At 37.9% G+C, this 23058-nt stretch overlaps 1 protein-coding gene across 1 annotated transcript in view; it reads right to left on the bottom strand.

The window, feature by feature from the left end:
• Nucleotides 1-23058, bottom strand: part of LOC149474167 (uncharacterized) — a 210072-nt gene that overhangs the window by 106404 nt on the left and 80610 nt on the right. Inside the window, exons 22-33 of the mRNA XM_089672650.1 lie at nt 21434-21763; nt 21229-21298; nt 19386-19520; nt 19129-19275; nt 18410-18590; nt 17885-18103; nt 12631-12827; nt 7982-8139; nt 5294-5530; nt 4054-4177; nt 1693-1945; nt 106-189 (exon numbers count right to left, since the gene is read on the bottom strand). Of these exons, the coding sequence (XP_089528776.1) occupies nt 106-189; nt 1693-1945; nt 4054-4177; nt 5294-5530; nt 7982-8139; nt 12631-12827; nt 17885-18103; nt 18410-18590; nt 19129-19275; nt 19386-19520; nt 21229-21298; nt 21434-21763 (2135 nt within the window). The remainder of the gene's footprint in view (nt 1-105; nt 190-1692; nt 1946-4053; nt 4178-5293; nt 5531-7981; nt 8140-12630; nt 12828-17884; nt 18104-18409; nt 18591-19128; nt 19276-19385; nt 19521-21228; nt 21299-21433; nt 21764-23058) is intronic.

Raw genomic sequence — 23058 nt, 5'->3', positions numbered from 1 at the left:
CAGAACAAAAGAGCTATGAGGACATAATATACAAGGGGGGGGGGGTCATACCTCCTAGCAGCCAATTAGAACCAGGAACCCTTACAAATTAAATATTATACTTACTCTGTATTGTCCAAGCAGAAACTGTCTATACCAGGGAATGAGGACATTGCATCCATCAAACTTTCACTGCTCTTATTATTTATGCTGAAAAAAATAGTAAAAACATCAAGGAATACATAAAAGATGTATTATTGCAAAGTATATTCTTTCATATGAAACTATTTACATTCCCAGAAATTTAATGCAGCAATGGAAAATTTATGGGTCTTAATAGCCTCTTTAGATTTTCAATCTGTGTGAATAAATGGATGCAAGGAACTTGACAAAAAAGATTCAGGTTTCAAATAACAAAGAAGAAATGCCTAAATTAGACAAAATGGCTGGCAGAGACCAGCTTACATTTTAAAATACAGCATGTCTAACATTTCCAAAAAAGTCTATTATGTTAAATATACATCTGCATAGGACATTTTAGTTGAAGGGGCAAAGTAAATGGTAATTATATTATTGCAGGTGAATCCAAAACAATTTTTTGTATTATAATGTAAGAGAAAAGTGCAAAGCAAAGTAACCCATTGCAATCAATCAAGAGCTGCCATTTTCCTGACTGTTCAAAACTGATGAAGATTCTCTTTACTGCCTTATAAAATGAGCTTGAATACCATCATATTAGTAAGGTAAAGTATAATATAAACATGTGGTGACACTGTTGGAAGAGAAAAATCTAATTATTTGGTATGGGTATATACATATTAGTGTGCTTTGCACCATCTTATTAAATACATTCCTTTCACCTAAAAAAAGAACACAATGAGCAACAGTGTACACTGAAACCAATCAGAAAGAAATAGTATGATCACTACATATAACTAATAGCAACTCATTTGTGGTTGTTAAAAGTTAAAGCTTTTTGTTGCTCAACTTTGTTATGTTTTTAAAGGAGCTCCACTGAAGTTGATTTAAGGCAGTGCTCCCCAAACTGCAAAATAGAGAACACAGAGGCGCCTCTGAGTGCAGACTGTTAGCAAATTTATTAGAGTAAAAAGTATTAAAATCCACTCACATTTTGTGAAATAAATTCAAGCACATCATCAGTCCATGTCCAGTATAGAGGAGGTCAGGCGCTCACACTGTGGATGATGCTGCCACCACTCTACCGGATCCAAGGCTGGTCGGATGGCGGCAACAACCCAGGGGTGAGGGCTGGAGCACTGGTGAAGTGCAATGTTGAGTGTGATGACATCACTAGACATAATCATGACGCATTTCGGAGCATGCGCACTGAGGGGTAGGGAATCAGGCACGCTCCTTTGCCAAGCTCTTGTCAAATCTATCATTGCACTCTATGCTGTGCTTCACCAGCACTCCAGCCCTCAGTCCTGGTTCCCCTCCAGCATCCAGCCGACCCTGGAACCAGCAGAGCGGCGGCAGCATCATCCATAGTGTGAGCGACTGACCTCTTCTGCACTGGGTTTGCTTGTGCATGACTGAATGATGGAAGTCAACAGAGCTTCACCTCATTCACTAAGATAAGGGAAAATCTGGTCCAACGTGTAGAACATTCTATGTGCATTTAATAAACCAACCTCACTGTTAAATAACAGAAAATATTAGCTGACGTAAACATTTTTAAAAAGTCGTCCTTACCCAAATACCACTGCTTGATTTGTGGTGCCATACAGTTCAGGAGTTAACAAGAGCTTAGGATAATCGACAGTACTTGTTGATAGTGACCCAAGGCCCATAGCCGCAATAACAAACAACACCGGGAGGAGGATCTGAGAAAGTAAACCTTTCCAGTTACGCTTGGAATGATGAAACCTCTTAATGAATATGGCCCCAACCTTCTTAAAGAAGAGCTTCACTCCTTTCACTCTATCTTTCTTGGTCAGAGGTTGATCTATTTAATCCAAAAATACAGTAGTTAAGTAAAATTTAGTTTAACAATTTATGTATTCTGCATGCTACTTGGTAGAACACATGATTAAATAGTTTGTTTTAAATGAGAATAATACAAAAATATAAATGTAATTTTGATAGGAAGTGATAAAGTCATCTATTTAAAGAAACATGTATCCATCTACAGATAACAAGGGTAAAAAAAATTCCTCAAACACTCTCCTCTCTTCAATGTGCCCACTGCTCCATCTGTCAGTTTATCAAAAAATTCCTCAGAGTGTAATCATATTAATCCATTGAAGTAAATGGCAACAATGGGGAGCGAAAACTTACAGAGGCAGATGACCTAAAGGTGACTGCAGATAGACACGTATCAGAAAGATACCTGCACATCACCACGGGAGTTGTTTTCAGCCATAGAACCAGCCTCATTACCCACCCATTGCTGGCAGGGTGCATGCACGCCACTATCCTTTATCATTCCACATAGAAAATTGACAGATTGGGCCCCACTTTCAGTTGTAAAATTTCCTTGTACAATATTGAGCATCCTAAATGTCTGGAGCTTTTTTTTTTCCACAAAGAACGTATTAGGTTTAATGGTAGTGAACAATGTATGTTTGGACAATGAGAGGGTACACAAATGAATAACAAGAAAAGCAGAGCACAAAGGAAGCCCAACAGTTTTAATGAACTGTAGGTACAGAGGCAAGTTGCACGCATTGTCAGAAGATCAGGAACTGTCAAGGAAGTCGCATAGATATGTGCGGGTGCAGGGCTCCTGTCAGCTCTGTTCACGGCCGGATGGCAGGTGTGCATGCACACTCACACTCGCAAGTGCGTCCGGGTGCGCATGCGCAACGGCACTTCAGTGCAAGGAGGGCTATTTAAACTGAACTGGGACTCTGCTTCAATACCGTTTGGTCTTTACACCTGTGCACCTGTGTATCCTGCTACCTGTTTTCCTATTGCTCATCCGATCTGTCATTTACCTCGCTAGAACGCCACCTGCATCGTCCTCTGTCTACCCTCTGGACTATTCTTCTGCCTGCCGATACTGTCATACTTGCCTGCTTGTTGCTGACCCGGACTGCCTGACCTTGCTTGCACTGATCCTGCTCCTAACCAGCTTACCCTGCCAGTATTCTGCACCTGCACATCTGCCTGAACGCCAGCTGCCAAACTATTCCTGCACCTCTGCCAGTGTGCCATCCTCCAGCAACTCTTGCATCCCTGACGCACATCATTTCCACGGAAGTCATATCTGGAACTGGTGCACCTCTGTTCTCCGGCGCTCCCTGTCACTTTACCAGGGCCCATGAGCCAGAGCCGCAAGAGAGGCCCTCCTCTACATCTCAGGTTCTACCATCAGGTATGTGACAGGAAGCTGTGTCAAATTAATTATTAATTAATTTGACACAGTTTTATGGGTATGTGTATTAGTGTTGATGCACCACAGCACTTTATTGTCAGCATTCATTTATTTAATTATTTAAATATTTAAAATACCACGTAGTAGACCACAAGTACTTATTCACATTAGGTATGTGACAGGAACCATATGTAATATGGAAAATGATTTAGCGTATAAGGCCAACGGGGACTGCCCCTCATCAGCATCATAGATTGCCTCTATGGGGTGGAAGGGAGGAGGATCAATTTATCCATATTCTGAAACTAAAGACCAAAAAAAGAAGGGGGGGGGATAGGTGGGACCAGAAGATTGGAAGGGAGAAGGGAAAATACACATACACATACAGAGAGAAGAGAGTGATTATGGAACCTGTCTGAGGAAGACAGGGGAGAGCAAAGGAGAGTTCCCATCTGGAGCTTTAGATATTGCCTCTTAGTTGCACAAAACAGTGTGGTTATTACAAGCTATGTGTAATAATAGAGCTTTGCTTTCTCCAGTTATGGCCAGCTTAAGGTAAGTAGAACTTTAAGCACAATAGATTTTAATTAATCTCCAATACAATGACAGTAAGCAGGGACAAGGGTAAGGTCTACCCTAAAACATTTTATTTACATATATTCTTTGACCTTGAATATCCTATTTTAGCAACTAAATAACGCCTTTAAAAACTTTGATCTGCAGCATTTGGAACATACCATATCTATCAGTAAAACTATAAGATTCATTATCCATTACATAATCTGTACTAAGAATAGGCACAGCCCTCTGTGAGAAATTTTGGTCATCCTCATCAAGTTCATCAGTCAGCTTGAGGAACACCTGCAACAAAGTAAAAGCAGTTGACATTTGTAGTCAGAGAAACCTTGTATTATTTATAGGCAGAGAGACAACAGACTGCAAAAATCAAGCCTGACTTCTATTTGCCTGGCTGTGGACTCAGGTTCTTCCTGAAGGATTCCGTGGCATTAACAAGTCATCTGTGAGATATAGTTCCTCCTGCCTCTTCTGTGACTGGCCTATGGTCTCCACTAAGTCTTGTCTTAAAATATAGCAAACACAAAAATGCAATATACAGTATTGTACCTTCACATCATTAGTCATCATTATGGGTTTTTCCCTCTTTTTTTCCCCTTTATTTTCACCTACTGATGCGGCCAGAACCCACTTCCCATATTAGGGTGGCTACACTTACTCTTCCACTCTATCTATTGCAGAGCAGCATAGCCACCTTTGAACAGCAGCATTGCCAACCTGTGGAGAGAATAGTGTTGGATGCATTAGTAGATTTAGGTGAGCATTACATAAGTGACTAACAAATTCAACTACAGCTAACACTTTTTAATCAGATATAGAACTTATTTTCACTTTGGGACATTAACTAAATTAATAATAGCTGATTGTTGTAAGCACCCATCAGTGCTAAATTGTTTGTCTCAGCCCTCTAACTCCGTCTTTTGCTGAACAGCTTGGTCTGTAAAAGTTGAAAACCAACTTACCAGCAGTATCAAAGTTGAGAATAAAGAAAAAAGGCATAAAAGAATAATAATGCAGATACCACAGCTAAGGACTGATACACTACAATATATTGCTTTTTTATTTTTGACTTTGGATATGCTTTAAATATCCCTAATGTAAGCCTTCCAGGAAGAATTCATAATAGGTACCCAAGCCATCTCAGGTCCAATGAGTGAAAACGATCTAAATGTCTTAGGGTAAACCAGTTATCTTTCCAAAGTATTTTAATAGGGAAAAATTCAGTAAAGGTACCTGGAATGTGGCAGTGGAATGATAATACATATTGTTTTGTCTTTTTAAAGATTGTACATGTTCTGTGTCCTGATTGAAGAGGGTAACTGGCTGCCATTTTGGTGATTATAGGACTTTTGAAAGTCTTTGAATACTTTGGTATCTCATGAAGTTCATGTATAATCTCACCTCTTCGATAGTTGTATCTGAGATGCCGTAGCAGCCTAAACTCAGATCATGCATGTTAGCATCCAGATCACGGAGTAGAGATAAGTAGGCACTTGATATCTCAGCTCTAAATGGTGGTAAGACATAGACAAGTTCTCCTCCCACATCTTCTTTTAGTGTTGCCTCAGGAATATGTGATTGGATAACAGCTGTCACCCTCTCAGAATCGCATATCCTATCATCCTTCTGATTGGGGAACTGGAAGAGAGCAGAATTAATGAAAATATGCAAACATTTGGTCAGAATTCATGTAATTTACAGAAAAAGTTACAGTATTCTAACGCCAATCTCCTTAGCTAAGTATACAGTTAAAATGTATATACATGTCCTGTTGCAGCTGCCAAAACATTTGTAGCTCTGTGGAACTTCACTTTCTCAATCAACATTAACTATTTTGAATCATTATGATGCCAGCATTAGTAAATAGATAGGAAAGTGTATCATATTTATGTGTTTTAAACTTTTTATAAAATTTTTTAGTCACTTCCAGGTTTCCAGGTCTATGCAAATTATGTCATACATCCCAGGAGTCTTCAAGAGGGGAGGCTTGGTTTTCTCAGCTAAGCACATCCTCTTGTCTGTATACCTGACCTAAGAGCAGATGGATTCCAGGATGTAATTGCTACATGAATCATCTGCCCTTGCTCAAGATGACCACTGCCAGAAATACTAGGAGGAGTTTTTTTTAAGTGATTTATTAGCAAAATAAAGCATGGTGACATGGATGGATGGGTGAGTTTGCTTTGAATATTAATAATGAATGAAATAGTATGTTTGGTTTGTGGTTCTCAGATACAGGGTAGTTCCGCTGACCTGAGTTTCTGATTCACACAACCCTGTCCTATTGCATAGCTATAAAAGTATCATCACTCAGTATACTTGTTAATGAACACAGTCGTCTAACCTGGCTGCCCCAGTTTCCTGATTGGACAGTAAAGTCTTTTGTGGACACTCCCTTCCTGTAAGCATGTTCTTTGTGTTAGACTGACAATAAAGTCTAATGCAATAATGGGCTGGTTAGCTGACAATGCTGCACTGTATTAAAGTGGAGCTGAACTCAATAAGTAAACGTTTGCTGTTATAAGAAACATTTAGAAATGGTATTGTGCCTAAGCAATGCCCTACAAATATACATGTTGTCTTAAATTCTCCTATAAATAGCACCGTGCTTCCTGGTGTATGAGGGAGCCTATGCACTCTTGTGCCAACATCCTAACAGATGTTCAGATGTACTCTGACTACCAGTCTTATGAGATTTGGAGTGAGATTTTGTGACGTTACAATCAAACTGCCTGTTGGAGAGGAATTTGGCCTTGTATATCTCCAGTGCCTTCATTAATGTATGATCCAAGCATTCAATCACAAAGTTCTTTATGGACTGGATTATAGGGCTGTAGAAGGAAAGTTGGAATCTGTTCTATGTCCTGGCGCCCACTTATCATAGTTTATGCATGCACAGTGCATCATTATACTGCCTTTGCTTTTATTTCCTTGTGCCTTGTGATCGAGGTATGTCTAGATTGTGAATTAGAACTTCTTGAGTCGATAAGCCGGTTCACACTAGAGGTCAACCCAATAAGATTCATCAAGCCCTGATGTTTTAAAATCAGAGAATTAATTTAGATGGCAACTTTGGTTCTCAGGGCTGAACTAAGCTAAGGAACAGATAGTTATGTGTTAACCATTTTAAGTTCAAGCAAAATGGTGTTTTGAACGTTTTGCTAACTTGTTTCTTTTGTTCAGGTGATAGATCAAATTCTGTAAAAAAGAATCTTACTGATCCTGCTGGAATGTATTGAACTGGCTGCATTCTCATAAACAATTGATTTGTATATAATATTATTTTCTCTACAAAGAATGATAGATTGTCATTTCTTCTGCTTGGCAACCTTGGTTTGAATTGAAGAAAATATTCTATTAATTGTTTTAACTACAACTAAAATGACAATAATAAATAACCTGTTTTGAGAATTTTACTTAATCAAAGGGAACCTGTCACAGTAGATGATATTGCCTTAGAACTTGCGCACATTGGGCACAAAAATTGCTGCTCATACAAGCTTTTGACCTTTATTCTTCAGCCAGTGTAAGCAAATTTATGTTAGCCCGTTTGTCCATGCACCTTTGGGTGTTTACAGACATATTTGCAGAGGAACTATTCAGACTGAAAATAAAATCACAAGTACCTTTTGAGAGGAGCTTTCGGGCAGAAAAATAATTTGACGAGCATTTAGAAGCGTCAGCATTTTTAAGTGTGTATTGATTATAGTGAAAAATGCTTTGACAAAAATGCTCATAAAAGCAAATGCCCATAAAGGCGCATAAACTCTTGTGCAATACAAGCCACTATGAGTATTTTTCTGCTGCTTTTTCTGCCAGGCTCTAGTATTTTTTTCAGCCACCTAATGTGTATTGACCCTAAGAGTGTATGCTGTAGGGCTGTCATCAGTCTACAGTTAAGATACTTAGATGTTAAAACTGTAAACTATACATCCTTGACCTATCCTCTTTCTTGTAAAGAGAACCAGTCAGCACTGAAATAGGAGAAAGGCTGCTAGAAACTCTGCTTAATACACCTCACCTGTAAAACAATGTACAAAAATATGCATCCTCTTTTTTGCTAATTCTAGTAAATAGAAATTAACTTACTTTTTTGGTGAGCGTGAGATGGTACCCACTTCCAAATTTCTCTTTGAGGAACATTGGGGTTCCGCAACACCTTAGACCCCCTTGCTCAAGAAAGGCAATGCGATCACTCAATACTTCTGCTTCATCCAGGTGATGTGTGGACAGGATTATTGTTTTATCTGAAGTCAAATGGTACAGTGTTAATTGTCTATTTATTGGATGTAAAAATATGATTGTTACAGTTTTTATGTCTTATCACTTAATTGTTATAATTGTTAAGAGTAAGGAAGGATGATTGAACTGTACCATGGAAAACTTCCCTTAGAGGCTAAATTAAAAAATCTCTCTATTTAATTAAAAATAATAAAAATACGAAAGTTGTAAAAATGTAAAAGTCACATCAAATAAGTCTTAAAGGTAAACACTATTTAAATAACTCTAAATATTTACCTATTGAAGATAAATTATACCACAAGGATTAGTCTACACAGGATTTAATATTTCATTTAGTAAAAAGATGGCGTATAGAACTCTGGAGGTGACATTATGTTTGTACCCTCTAATAGTTGCATCTGCCATATTATTAATGGGTTTTGTGCTACCAGTCATTTTTATTTAAACCCTTCATACCTAAGGGTAAAACAAATCTTAACGCCTAAGCACAATTTTGCAACTTTGACGTGTTAGCAAAACCATACATATCATCACAACTTTGTGCATCCAGGTGGATTATACCTTGTTTTTTTCAGGACAGATTGGGTTTTCATTTGGTGGTAAATGGTAATGGATATCTCCTGATTTTTTTTATTACCAAAGGAAAACTGGCCAAAAATAATAAAAAAAAACTTTTTTTTTTAAATTTAACTGTATATTTCTTGCAACTATATATTCTACCACCAAAGAACAACCCAAAATAATTTCTCTTGCTCCTGACAATCACAGTGATACAACATGTGTGTGTGTTAGTTGTTGTTTGTACCTTGTACAGCACAGAAACAATAGTGCACGATTTGTTTTTTTTTCTTCCTGCCACTAACTGACACTGATACTGATACTGATACTATTTTAAAAATTTAAAAAAAATCCTGACACAAAAAACAAAAACCTGACTCTGACCCTTGAGCTTTGACCATGACCTTAACCCAAACACTAGCACTGCCACAGACCTAGATCAAACTTTGATCTAGGTATTTTTGTTTTTTTTTTATTTTATTTTTTTATTATTAATCTATTTAGTTATAGTTACACATACTTGTTTTTTTTTTCTCTCTGAAAGGACGGAGATACGATGTATCTTTCCTCTATTCAGAGAGAAAAAAAGGGGTGTGAGCTTCACCGTGACTGATCATTGTGATAGCCAATAGAGGCTATCATAGCTCAGATCAGGTGACCTTGAATCAGGAGAACCGGGTCCCTATCGTTAAAATGGGACCCCGGGATCTCAGTGTCACCCTGTGCAACGTGCTCCCAGCAGAAAGACAGGTACGCAAATTAGCAGCCCCACAGAAAAAAGCCCAGTTCTGTGAGGCCGCTAATTTGTATTTGGTTGGCGTCAAGGAGATAAAATTGTACTTTATATTGTGGATAAAGCAGCAAGATGACTGAAAATATTCAAACGTAATGATTAAAACTGAAAAACCCCTTGATGGTGGAGATAAAACACTTTGACATTACGACTCCCAACGTAAATTTTTGAAAATATGGGAGCCGTGGTTGGAATATGCCTTTCCCACGCTCCCCCCGGCTAGTCTGGGGATGTGATGGTGTTCGGTATTGGCGTTCTTGGACCCCTGCTCTTTGGTTTTGTTATATATTTTTTTTTTGTTTTCCCTTTCTCTTTGTACTCCTTTCTTTTCCTGTTTGTTTTTGGTGTGACAGTGGATAGCTGCTTTTAGTTTGTTACAGACAGAGTTGCATCAATGTTCTTGTAATTTATGTGCCATTGATAGCCCCTGCGTGGGCATACCTTTTGCCCTGTTGGCATTAGAGCACTGTTTTTTCTATTTTTTTTATTTTTTATATGTGCAATTGATAGCCCCTGTGTGGGCGTGTTTTGTTGTCTCTGTTTTATACTGTTTAAAAAGTTAATAAAAAACATTGAAATACAAAACACTTTAACATTAGTAACACTGTATACAGAATGTCATTGCAACTACTTAGTGTAGCCAGGTAAATTATACCTTGTTTTTATTTTTTCATGACAAACTGGGCTTTCATTCGGTGGTAAATAGTAATGGATATCTCTTGATTTTAACAGAAAAAATCTTTTTTTTTTAATGTACCTGTATATTATTTGCTATTATCATGACCTACAACCAAAGAACAGCACATAACAAATTCTCCTTTTCCTGAAGATTACAGTGATACCACATGTGGATATTATTTGTTGTTTGTACATGTAGTAGGGCTCAAAAACAATAGTGTTTATTTAACTTTTTTATCCTACCTAAAACACTAATTGAAACTAATACTAATTTAAATAAAATAGTTTTTAATCCTACTCAAGATACACCATCCCTGATCTTTGACCCCAATCTCTGACTCTTTGACTCTGAACATGGTCTTGATCCTAACATTGACCCTATCTCTAACCCTGATCTAGCTATTTTATCTTTATTTTTTTTATTTACTGTTTCTAATAATTTTTACACACTTTTTGTTTATAATGTTCTTCTCTAGCAAGTAGAAAAAGATAAAATCTATCTTTCATTCCATCAAAAATGAGAAAAAAACACAGGGGTGAGCTGTACAATGTAAAACAAGGGAACAAAGGGCGCACCAGCCTATTGCATTACCTGGGAAATAACTGTATTAACTCTAAAGTAGATGTATACTCACAAACAACTGTGGTAATAAAAGCATATCAAAGACTAAAGCGGCCTGGTCTCCAAGTCAACTACCAAAACGTGAGAGGACTTTCACTGTTTGGACTGATTGTTTACCAGACATTGGGGTTGATTTACTAAAGGCAAATAGATTGTGCACTTTGCAAAGTGCAGTTCCTCCAGAGCTTAGTAAATGAGATAAAGCTCCGCTTTGCAAAGAATACCCAAACATGTGCAAGGAAAATAAAAAAAACAGCAGTTTTGCTTGCACATGATTGGATGATGGAAGTCAGCAGAGCCTCTGCTCATTTACTAAGCTCGGGAGCAAATGCTATTGTAGAGTGCAACTGCACTTTGCAAAGTTCACAATCTATTTGCCTTTAGTAAATCGACCCCATTGCATCTTGTATATCACATAAATCAACAAATTGTGTCAATACCAATATACTGTAATGGTCATCTCTATATGAATGGTCATGGAATGTAGTGTAGTGTAGCATCACCTATAGCAGTCCCTGTTGCTATAAGCCAAGCAAGCTTAGCTATAATAACAGAGACACAGTAACTGGTGTGGTGGTGATCAGTGACACTGTAGCTGGTGTTGTAATGATCGTGGACAATATAACTGGTGTGGCAGTGATTAAGGACAATATGACTGGTATGGCAGTGAGCAGCGATACAATAATTGGTGTGGCTGTGATCAGGGATACTGTAACTGGTGTGGTGGTGATTAGAGATGATGTGACTGGTGTGACTGTGATTAGGGTTGCTGTGAGTGGGTGGCAGTGATTAGGGATACTGTAAGTAGACTGGGTTGTTTAGAGACACTGTGAGTGGACTGTGGTGATTAAGGACACTGTGAGTGGGTGGCGGTGATTAGGGACACTGTGAGTGGACTGTGGTGATTAGGGACAGTGTATACAAAAAATAAATAAATACATTGTTTTTACAATTTTTTTAGCATATTCTCACCAGAGCATTCTCACCAGAGCAGTGCAGTGTTGCCATGGTGACACTGTACTACTCTGGGGAGGGGAGGAGGTGATCAGGTTTTTTTTCCTTTGCTCTCTGATGGTTTATTACATTGATGATCACTGTAAAAGCAATCATCAACACTGTTCAAAGATTTAATTAATGAAACCTTTGTTTACTATTGTGATACTGTGATTGGTCACAGATGTCACATGGTACAGGCCACATGTGAGCACTGTAACCCATCACAGAGATCATAAAATAGTAAGCAAAGCATCATGAATAACAGCCTTGTTTACTACTGTAACTGTGATGCGATCACATGGTACCAGGGCTGCTCACAGCAGCCCAGTACCGTGATCAGTGATCTGATGTGTCCACTGGACACAGCAAATACAGGTTGCACCACTGAGTGCCTATGGAGTGCACACAGCATGCCCTTCTGGGGGGACATATAGGACTCCCAGAACTAGAGAGCATTAGCCCAGCCAATGTACATAAATGCCAATATACATAAAGTAGAATTCTGTGTTGTCTCCTTTCCCAGAATGCCCTGAGAATAGGTAAGTATAAGCACCTTCCTTCTACAGGGTAGCTAGTATTGGTGTTAGAAGGGGTTGGTAGCCATTTTAAGCTTGGTTAGTTCCAGCAGGGCATTCTACTTTTATAGTAAAATACTATCCTGCTTTTGACAAATACCTAATTTCCAACACATCAAAATCACAGTGTTGTAAACCAATCAACTCAACCAGACATCATTACCCTGACATTAAATGTTCCAAATGTCACATGCAAGTGACTAAGTTTACAAATATATAATGAACTGTAAATATCAAAAGGCAATATTATACAATGTAACTCAGTAACTTGTACCTTTCTTGTTTTTGGAAATGACTTCCCAGATGCTGCGTCTTGAACATGGGTCTACTCCAGTAGTGGGCTCATCTAAAACAACAACCTTGGAGCCACCAATTAAGGCTATAGAAATAGACAGCTTCCTCTTCATGCCACCAGATAAGGTCTTCACAGGCTTGTGTCGATGATTGTATAGTCCAGTATCTTTCAATGTCCTGCAAACAAAGTAGCCAATGTCATGCTGGAGACTGTGTATTACTCTGTTGGGTACATGTAGGACTATGAGGACGTTTGAGTAAGGAATTCTCAGACCTGGCCTGATGCATATATCACAGTTAGACAAAAGGATAAAAGCAACCTGAGAGAACACGCTGGCTACACTTTACTGAGATTGCAAATGTTAATGGGAAGCTGCACTAGGAGAATATAGAGGCTGCGGTCATGCCAAGTGCATGGCTTTAACAGTTTCTGAGGCATTGCCCTAGTATGTAGAGCAGGAGTTCTGACTGCACTCTTTGCAATCAATATAATTCTTTCAGATCGATCACTCAGTAATTCTCATACAAGTTCTTATTAACAATAATGGTAGCAGGTGGTAAGAGTACTAATAGTAATGGGCCAAACACCCCCTTGTTCAGTTCGTGGTCGAACATTCTAACGACTGAAAATTCGACCGTGAACTTCAAATGGAGGGGACAATTCACTAAACTGTATCTTACCGCATCTGAGTATGTGTTAAGATACTGCACAGCTACTAAAAAAAATGAATTAGTTAAATTATTAAGTCATGCGGTGTTTTAGTAGTGAAAACATTCTTTAATGCTTCAGCTGTCAGCAGGGTTCCCGCTGACAGCTGAATGAATTGCTGTCTTCTCCCGTCAATTATAAAATTTTAAAGAAAAACAAGTGGGATCCCCCCACCCCAATCCTTACAAAGCCCTTTGGGTCTGGTATCGATTTTGAGGGGGACCACACGCCAAAATGTTTAAAAAAATGGTGTGGGGGTTCCCTTCAAAATCCATACCAGACCCTTATCCGAGCATGCAGCCGGCAGGTCATGAAAGAGGGGGAACGAGCAAGCGCCCCCCTCCTCCTGAACCATACCAGACCACATGCCCTCTGCATGGAGGGATGTGCTTTGTTGATGGGGACAAGGGCCTCTTCCCCACAACCATGGCCGGTGGTTGCGGGGGTCTGCGGGTCTTATCAGAATCTGGAAGCTCCCTTTTACAAGGGGGCCCCCAGATCCCACCCCCCATGTGAATGAGTATGGGGTACATGGTACCGCTACTCATTCACAAAAAAAAAGTGTAGTCTAACAAATGACAGTAGACAGTCTTTGACAAGTCCTTTATTAAAACAAAAATAAAAAAAAATGCCCCCCGAAGTAGATCCAATGTCAATCACGATGTCCGCCGCCATCACCAACCCAAAAATAAACAAAAACACTCTACTGTCGAGGCTGGCTCCTGCCGTCTGACAGCTGCACCAGGATAACAGTTCTTAAATACTGTGATGACATCACAAGGGGGCGGGGTCACCATGCCCCGTTGTGATATCATGTGCTGTGATTGGCCAAAGCATTGCACCTGACCTATTAAATCAAATGGTGCAACGCTAACTTATAAACTATTATCCAAAATTATATTAATATAATTACATACGTGACAAAAAACGCGAACTTGATCCCTTCTGGGATCTTATAGTGAAAATAGGTGGTTAAACATAATAACTAGAAGGTGAAATCAAACAGGTCCAAATGGGACTGAGATAAAGTGTACATAGTGAACTGCAATTGGCTAAAATTGATGTCTATATTAAATTAATGGTTTTACACTATGGAATATCTGTTTGGTATATATATATATATATATATATATATATATATATATATATATATATATATACCGTATATATCATTATCCAAAATTGAGGAATGGTGATGTTTTTTATGATTATTTATCATATTGTCACTAGAGTGTTTTTGATGGTTTAACACAGCATGTAGGAGATTTATCCCATATTAGAGATTTACTTATTTGTCACTTTGGACTTTTACTTTTTATTTTATTTTTAGACAAGCATCAGTCACTGTGTTTGGGTTTTGTTTGAGTGATATTAATCCCAAATTAAGGGATCTTTGACACATTATTTTATTCGTTGTTTTCACATTTTATCCAGTCCCATTTGGACTGTTTGGAATCATAGTATATTTCTTTTCAAATCACCATGTTCAATCACTTTTTGGATGTCACATTGGATCCCTGAGCGGATCAGTTCACTTTGTACACTTTATCTCAGTCCCATTTTGACCTGTTTGATTTCACCTTCTAATCATTATGTTTAACCACCTATTTTCACTATAAGATCCCAGAAGGGATCAAGTTTCCATTTTTTGTCACGTGTGTAATTATATTAATATAATTTTGGATAATAGTTTATTTATAGGTTAGCGCTGCACCATTTGATTTAATATTGTAAAATTTTTCATATGGTATATGATTGGGTGTTAGCAGCTCCCCACGGTCAGTAGCAATTTAATTAGGAGCGCAGGAGGATCATACCACAATTGCACCTGACCTGTGGCCAGGTGCATTGCTTTGGCCAATCACAATGCACTGTCAGGGCATAGTGCATTGTGAGGCACGGCAGGCGAACAGCCCACCAAATGCCCTTACCATTCATGTGTTAGCCAAACACACAAATGGCCGATGTTCAAGTCAAACTTTTGTTCGACTCGAACATCATGCTCACCACTACTATCTAATAGTTTTATGACCTTGTGGAAATCTGACACAAAGAGACATAAACAGACAATAAGAAAACTCTTCTGCTAAACACATTTTACTTTTGCTGATAACTGTTCTTTTAGGGGAACAAAGCATCAGCACTCAAAAAGAGCAAAAGTTCCTTTTGAATTGCAATCCCAAAAGTACTTTTGTATAACTGTTTTCTTAATAAAGTCCCAGTCAGCAGGAAATAGCAGAGATGTCACATCTGTCAACCTGGAGCAAACATATTGTTCTTAAGGTGGTCCCAGGGTCCAACAGATCCTCATATGATCTAATTGTAGTGGCTGAAGCAGAAGGACAGGTATTCACACAGCACCTTACAAAGTACACTCCCAATGGCTATATTAAAAGGTCCACTAGACGTACATGCAGCTGATTTGTTGGATAGTTTTAGTAGTTCACCGACTGGTTTCATGTGCTTGAAATTGTCATTTTTAGAAAGGAGATACCAACAGTGTCAAACATAACAACAATAACCTAATTATCTTTTAATGTTAGTATATTTACAACATACTGTATGTGAACTCTAACTGAAAGAACTCTAATGTAAAGTAATAGTAGTGAAAAGTGCCACTGCATCATAAAAGCTATTCTTTTCCTAGTTCAAACTTTCCATATCTTGCCTTCAGAAAGAAGGGTTACACCTTTGTACACACAAGGGTGACAATCAGATTCATGGATACACCATAAAAGGGTAGATTATTTTTAAAGCAGAATGTTATCATCTGAATGGGGCTGCAGTTGTGTTATATGGCCAATCACACTTGTCCGAGTTCCTCTTTAAGAAATGAAACCTGCATTGCAAATGTATGGATGTATAGCGTATAGAAAGTTCATTCTTGCCAGAATAAAATATTACGCAATGGTGAAAATGCACTGCAGCTGTAAAAAGACCCTAATGGGCATTTGCATTTATATTGTGTTTTATATGTATACAGAATTCCAAAATGTTCCACAAACACTCTGCAATCAATATAGGATCATACAAAAGAAAAAAAATGCAGTGAGGCATCGTTTTGCCATCACCTATCATTTTTCTGGACCATTGATCAGAAAGTTCCGAGCTAGAGATATTTAACTGTGATGAATTAGTACCTCTGTTGGTAACTTCCACAGGAGACAAAGAGTAGACTGTAGAAAAAAAGGTTTTCAAATCTAGAAGTGAATTTATTTCTTTGTAAGCATCAATTTGCCATACTGTTTAAATTCAGTTATTTTAGCCACTAACACCAACATTGTTTTCCAGCACATACATTTTTTTTTCCGAAATAGATGCAAATGTGCCATATTTCTTTCTTATATTTCTTTTTTTTAATACAATTGTAAGACAATTGTTGTTTATGCATAAATGATTTGAATTTTTGTAAGATGTAATTATAAAGAGCTGTTGTTAAGAACATAAACTATTCAGGCTTACAACTGTTAAGAAAAAAAAGACACTAATGTGCTGCATTTCCCATTAAATATGTCTAAGTCACAGAAAAAAGTAATTTATAATAAATTGTATTTTGCTGAATGTCTTTTACATTTGCCTTATAATTATGTGAATATAGTGGATAATTACCAATTAAAGAAGACCTGTCAGGACTGCTGTTATTTCCTGGAGCTCCCTCATTGCACAGGGGGTTGGTGTTGTCCCACTTCTGGAAAAGGCACTAGTTCCAGGTTAGGTACATCACTGTGCAGGAATTTCATTACTTTAGGCTAAAGAATTAGCAAAGCTTCCAAGATTTGGGTAATTGCAGCCCTTAGCACTTGATGGCAACCTCAACTGTGCCAGGCAGCACATTTTTTAACAAGTTACCTAGTGTGGTTGTAAACCTTAAATTAAAAGTAATAAATATGTCATACTTACCTGCTCTGTGCAATGATTTTGCACAGAGCAGCCCTGATGCTGCAAAGAATACATTAAGGTAAAAAAGCTTGAGCCTTTAAAACTACTTTAAGAGTTTAAAATACATTCTCTCATCTTCGAAAATGTATGTGCGCCTTCCTTGCAGTTTTTACCAAGCTGTATTATATTCTCTTGTGTCCCTATAGTATTTTCAGTGCTCATTTGACACCTAGCTTTATTATGTGACTTGTACAAGTAAGGGAGGAAACTGTATTTTTCAATGTGTCAAGGCATGCCTTCAGACACTAAAACAGTACAGTATAAAATAAATGCTGGCCCCTGTTGGAGGTTGGTCTGAATGTTTGGCCTAATTGCACACTTTTATTTGCTGTGTGACCTTTTGGGGCAATAGCATCCTTTCTCTGTTATATATAACCAAGGAGAAGAGAAAACAAAACTACTATCTTGTGCCTGGGGGCAAAAATATCATTTGGATACAAATATAACAGTTATTTACTATAAATAACTCTTACTAAGGTATTTCACATGAAATCCCATCTCTTCTCCTGAAAGTTGCCAAAAATAAATGTATTTTTTGATGTACAAATCCACTTCTCAAGAGTCTTAGATAGTTATTACACATTACCTTTTTACTTCCTCATGAAGCTGTGTCTTGTTCCATTGTGGAGCTTTAATAGATCCATACAGCAGCAGGTGCTCCTTAGTGGTGAGGTGGTCAAACAACACATCATACTGCATACAGACTCCTAAGTTCTTTCTGACCTTGCTTAGGTGTGTACGGATATCCTCACCATAGACATATATGGTGCCAGAAGTGGCACTGAAAAGTCCTGTCAGCATGGAGCTGTAGAGAAGGAAAAGTCAAATTAACAACTTTGTATTACTCCAGTATATCACTAAACCATCAAAAGCAAGAAACATTCTGTACTGTCAAAAGCTTGCTGTACCAGTATTCCGCAGATTAAAGTGTTTGCCCCAGTACCTAATAGTAATTTCTTGCCTTAGCACTGAAGGTGTTCTATGCAGAGATTTCAGAGTGCCAAGATCCCAGCAATGACATGACATTTTTATATACACACGCACACTTGTATTTAACCAATACTACAATATCTTTAAATATTTAGAATATTAAAATATATCCTTTTCTTACAGTGTGGTAGTTTTTCCAGCTCCATTGTGGCCTAGTAGCGATGTAATGTGGCCTTCATAGAAATTTAAATTCAGATTTTTGACAGCGATGTTTGACTTATATACTTTTGTTAAGCCATTAAGAGAGACCCCCAAATCCAGATCAGTAGGTTCCTGCTCATTATAAGGATAGAGTTCATCTCCTGCAAAGATATAACAAGAAATGCATATATTTTCCCTGCTAAGGTTTTTTTTTATATCTTAGTTCTATTGTAAATAAATGTTGAGTGAGCAAGTGTTATGCCAATACTGGACAAAGCAAAAGGTTTGCTTTACTGGCATCCCCTCAAGCTGTATATACCTTCCTTTTGCTTCTCTACTTCTCTGTTATGACCCCAACTTGGAGGACTCTTTCTCCACCCAATAGCACTAGGTGGCTCTGCAGCCAATCACCAAGTATCAGTGTAATCAGGCAAAAAAAGATTATAATGTTTCTTGTTTTCTTATTAGATACAGTATACACAGAAACATAATTGTTAGTAGACAACCTTGTCAACGATATATATATATATATATAAAAAACATTTTTTTTCTTTACTCTTCTGATTTTTAAAATAGATTTTCATTATATTTGCATGGGGGAGAGAAAACATATTTTCTCATTACATACATACTGTGAGTAACGTTAATGTTTCCAGTTTATTAATACTGCCTAATGGGTGCTTTCTTCTAAGACTTTACCCTTTTTCTCAGGAACGCCATGTGCCACAATGTTAGACATTAACAGTCCACTTGGTTTTTTGGTACACAGACTTTGTATTCCACAACATTCCATCCAGAAAGATGGTAGAACAGGGAAATACCAGACAGCACCGATACCGTATTGTCCTGAATAAAAATTATGACAATAAAAAAGTATGAATTAAATCTCATGAATTGGTTAGATGCACTAGGCTATGGTATCCTATAAACTAAGATGTATTCACCAAATTCTTTACCTGGGAAAACAATTTTGATGTACCAGCCAATAACAAAGTAAATCATGGCATCTATCAGCATGATCCAGCACAACCAGCCAAAACTAAAAGAATCATCAGATAATGGAGATGAATACATATTATGCCACTGAATCCCTGCAAAAAAGAAGGTAACGCCTGTTAAAGAATGTATTAGTATTGGCATGTTCTGGCATTCAATAGTAGTTTCACCAAACATCATACCATATCATACCCACATGGAAATGGATTACAGTTCAAACCAGAATAGCATAAGTACACACATTTTCGCAATTTTTGTAAATGTATAATTTAAGCTTTCACTACAGGGGAAAAAAATTGAACCTGTGTTGTGTTTTTATTGCTGTCTGTAACCTCAATGGGAGGATGTATCCTCACTTCCTGCCCCAGTAGCAGGTTGTCAAAAGAACAGGAGGTGACAATAAATCTTTCCAATCACACATAACAAAACAAAACAAGCTGAGTTGGCAAGAGATAGGACCTCTGTCGGCTTTCTATTGCTATCTGCCCCATTTTGTTCCCTTTATTTTATGCTTACCATGGCACAGAACATAAGGGGAAGTCTTGCCATAGGGGTCACAGACTGTAATTGAAACCTAACATTTTCAACCCTTCTGAAATCTACCCATAACTTCAAAATATATTTGTCTGTGGATGGGTTTTAATGGCTGATTTCCCTCTGGAGCCTAAAAAGAATTCATCAAGGAAAAAAAACGCAGAAGAAACCTCACATGAAAGTCTCAACTTGTTAACTCTCACATCATTATATTCTGAGTATAATCATTAGGCTTCTTATGCAGGAATATGGCTTTGTGTGAAAACCCTAACAATGATCATCTCTCATTAGGTCTCTTTAGGTCTGTTAAATATATGATTATAAGATTTTTCTTATATCTGTTCAATAGGTGCACAAAAAATGGCTGTTGGTGTTACTGCAGTCTTATCAATTACATTGTTCCAAGGTATCTCTGACAAATACAAACCTTTCCCCTCTATGTTAGGGGAGGTTTCTGTAGTCCTTCCCCAGGTGACAACACTTTTTTTCCATAGATACAATATGGTATGGGAGTAATGTCAGTGACCCCCATCTATGGACTGGAGAGCTGCAGTATATTACATGTTTGTTCTTTGGTTTAGATACACCTAAAGTCTTGTCATCCTATTATTGATTGCTGCTTACATCACCTAGCTGTTAACTTTTCAATTCTAGCCCAATTAGGCGTTATTTTTACTAACGCTGCCTCCTTTTCAGTATTCAGCTGCAATAAATCTGTGACCACTTTAAACAGACATGGACCTCTGTAGCTTCTGCAAATTACTTTTGCTGGACACCTGAGATGAGGCTCCCAGAGAAAAATGTAAGACACATTTTCAGCTCTCTGAATCCTTGTATCTACTGATTGTTCTGATATGCAGTTTTCAGTGAAGGTGTTCATTATATGCTCAGTTTGAATTGGCCTGGTTTGTGAGAGATGTATTTTAAGGAGGATGGGACTTAAGAGCAGGTAAACTGTGCTCAATTTACTCATTGCTCCAAATACCTCACACATATAGAACCATGCTTTGCCAAGGTACCTTAATGATGCAGTGTCTTGACACTTTTATTAGTAAATGTGTACAACAAAAATCTTTGCTTTAAATATAAATATTAGAAACCGTTTATAGTAAGGCCTATGCTCTGAAATGCTGGATAAAGTGCTGGCAAATTGCATTGCTTATGTTAAGTGCACACGTAAAGATCAGCAGCTTAGCACTATTTTCATTCCAGTATGTCATTTTGCATCTATGGAGATGTACTGCAGACTTAGATCATTCATTGGCTCACCTTCATTTTGCGCTTCAAAACGAACAATATATTGTGTGCCATAACTCAATGCCGTGGGAGAGAAAAAGCTCTATGGATAACAAACATAAAATAAGAGGTTACTAAAAGAGTTGGAAAGAAAAATATTGTTTGAGAAATTCAGCTGTCTTCAGCAGTTGCTTTTACCAATATAGGGAAAATAAGGATAGAATAATGTCAAACTTACCAGTAAGGTCTTTCCGGCAAAGGACAGATTGGTTTCTTTAGACACTACCACAATGAATGGAAAGAAGGTAATTATATAGATTAGGCTGCCACTCAGACCTGCCACATTTGTGTTGTGGAAAAAGACACTGATGAGGAAGCTCATGGCAATGACTGTCAAGCTATAATCCAGGAAGAACAGGAAGAGGATAAAACCATTGCTTAGGCTCAAAATTTTGCCAAATTTTAAAATTAGGACAAGAATGCTAACTGTTAGAGTCAGGAAGCTTGCACTTTCAATGAACCAAGCAAAAAAGTGACTGCAAGAGTTGACTCCCATCATCTTCATGTACTACAAGAAAAGATGGACACAAATCTGTTAGTCAAATATGTTTTACAATTTATGAATAATAAATATATGCATTGGTCAATGTAGATGCAAAGGTTAAATACACTTAAATACTGTGCACATGGTTTACTGGTATTTAAATATCAACCAAGCTTCTGGGGTACAGAGGCTGACCCTGTCCTCCTCCACTTACTAAGCCTTAGTATTGGCCAATAAAGCAACTTGTCATTGTGATGGACCAATAGTAAGGCTTATGATGTGGAAAAGGACAGGGCCCCACATGTCTCCTTCCACATTCTCAAGCCTATTATTGTCTGTTTGCAATTTGCATGCCAGGGCACACATATACTCAGAGAACTGTGGTGCTGAAATTGAAACAGAAATATAGGTGCAGGTGCCTGCAATATGCTGCCAGGGGTGTTTTAAGAGTTTTTTTTTTCATTAAGGTGTACTAGGCCAGTTAATGCCGCACCCTACTACTATGACCATTCTCCACATGAAAACAGCTCATATGCTGGGTGTACTCTTTGAAAACCCTCCCCACTTATCATAGCTGTTCATCTCAACCTCAGTAAAGAGGAACTCTGTTCCACCTTCTTATTTTTATAACAGCCTAAGCATTCCTATTATTGGTAAAGTTGCTCTTTATTTAGATTTGATTTTGTCATTTCTGAATTTACAAGTAGATTTCTGATTCTGAATGGTCAAATGCAGTTTAGTATGATAGTCCTTGACATGACATTCTATATATAAGACAGAAAGGAGATCATTGTTCAGTTGTCATTGAAAGGCAGCAGTGATAGCAAGTGGGCACTTATTACATCATCACTTTTTATAAGCATGTTGTACAATTGATATTCTTTTACAGGTAGGATTGCTTTAGGGCTTATTCAGATGGGCAATTAAACCCATCCTCCGTGGGGAACCACTTGTACATACGTGTGCCTTCACCTTGGAGCAGGGAGCTGGCAGGCCATAGAAGTGGATGCATGGACACAATCACATGTCAACCTTTGGCATGTCACTGCATGTGCATCCACTTCTATGGACTGCCTGCACACAGCTCTGCGGTAGATACACACACATCTGCCAGTTGCTCTGCATGGAGGATTGGCTTAATACCTTGACTGAATGAGCCCTTACATGGCCAGGGTGGCTGTTTAACAACATTATTGGACAGAAAATGTCAAAACATTTAGAATTTTTTAAATGGACTGATCATTTTTCTAGAACTAGGGCTTGCTACAGAGCATAGAAGACATCATACTGGCATAAAATTGCCTTTGATGTTTTCATTC

The sequence above is a fragment of the Staurois parvus genome, unplaced genomic scaffold, assembly GCF_062004578.1.
Source record: "Staurois parvus isolate SC_StPar_1 unplaced genomic scaffold, SC_StPar_1.0 ptg000011l, whole genome shotgun sequence".
Lineage (NCBI taxonomy): Eukaryota > Metazoa > Chordata > Amphibia > Anura > Ranidae > Staurois > Staurois parvus.
This window is presented reverse-complemented; position numbering and strand designations above follow the sequence as displayed.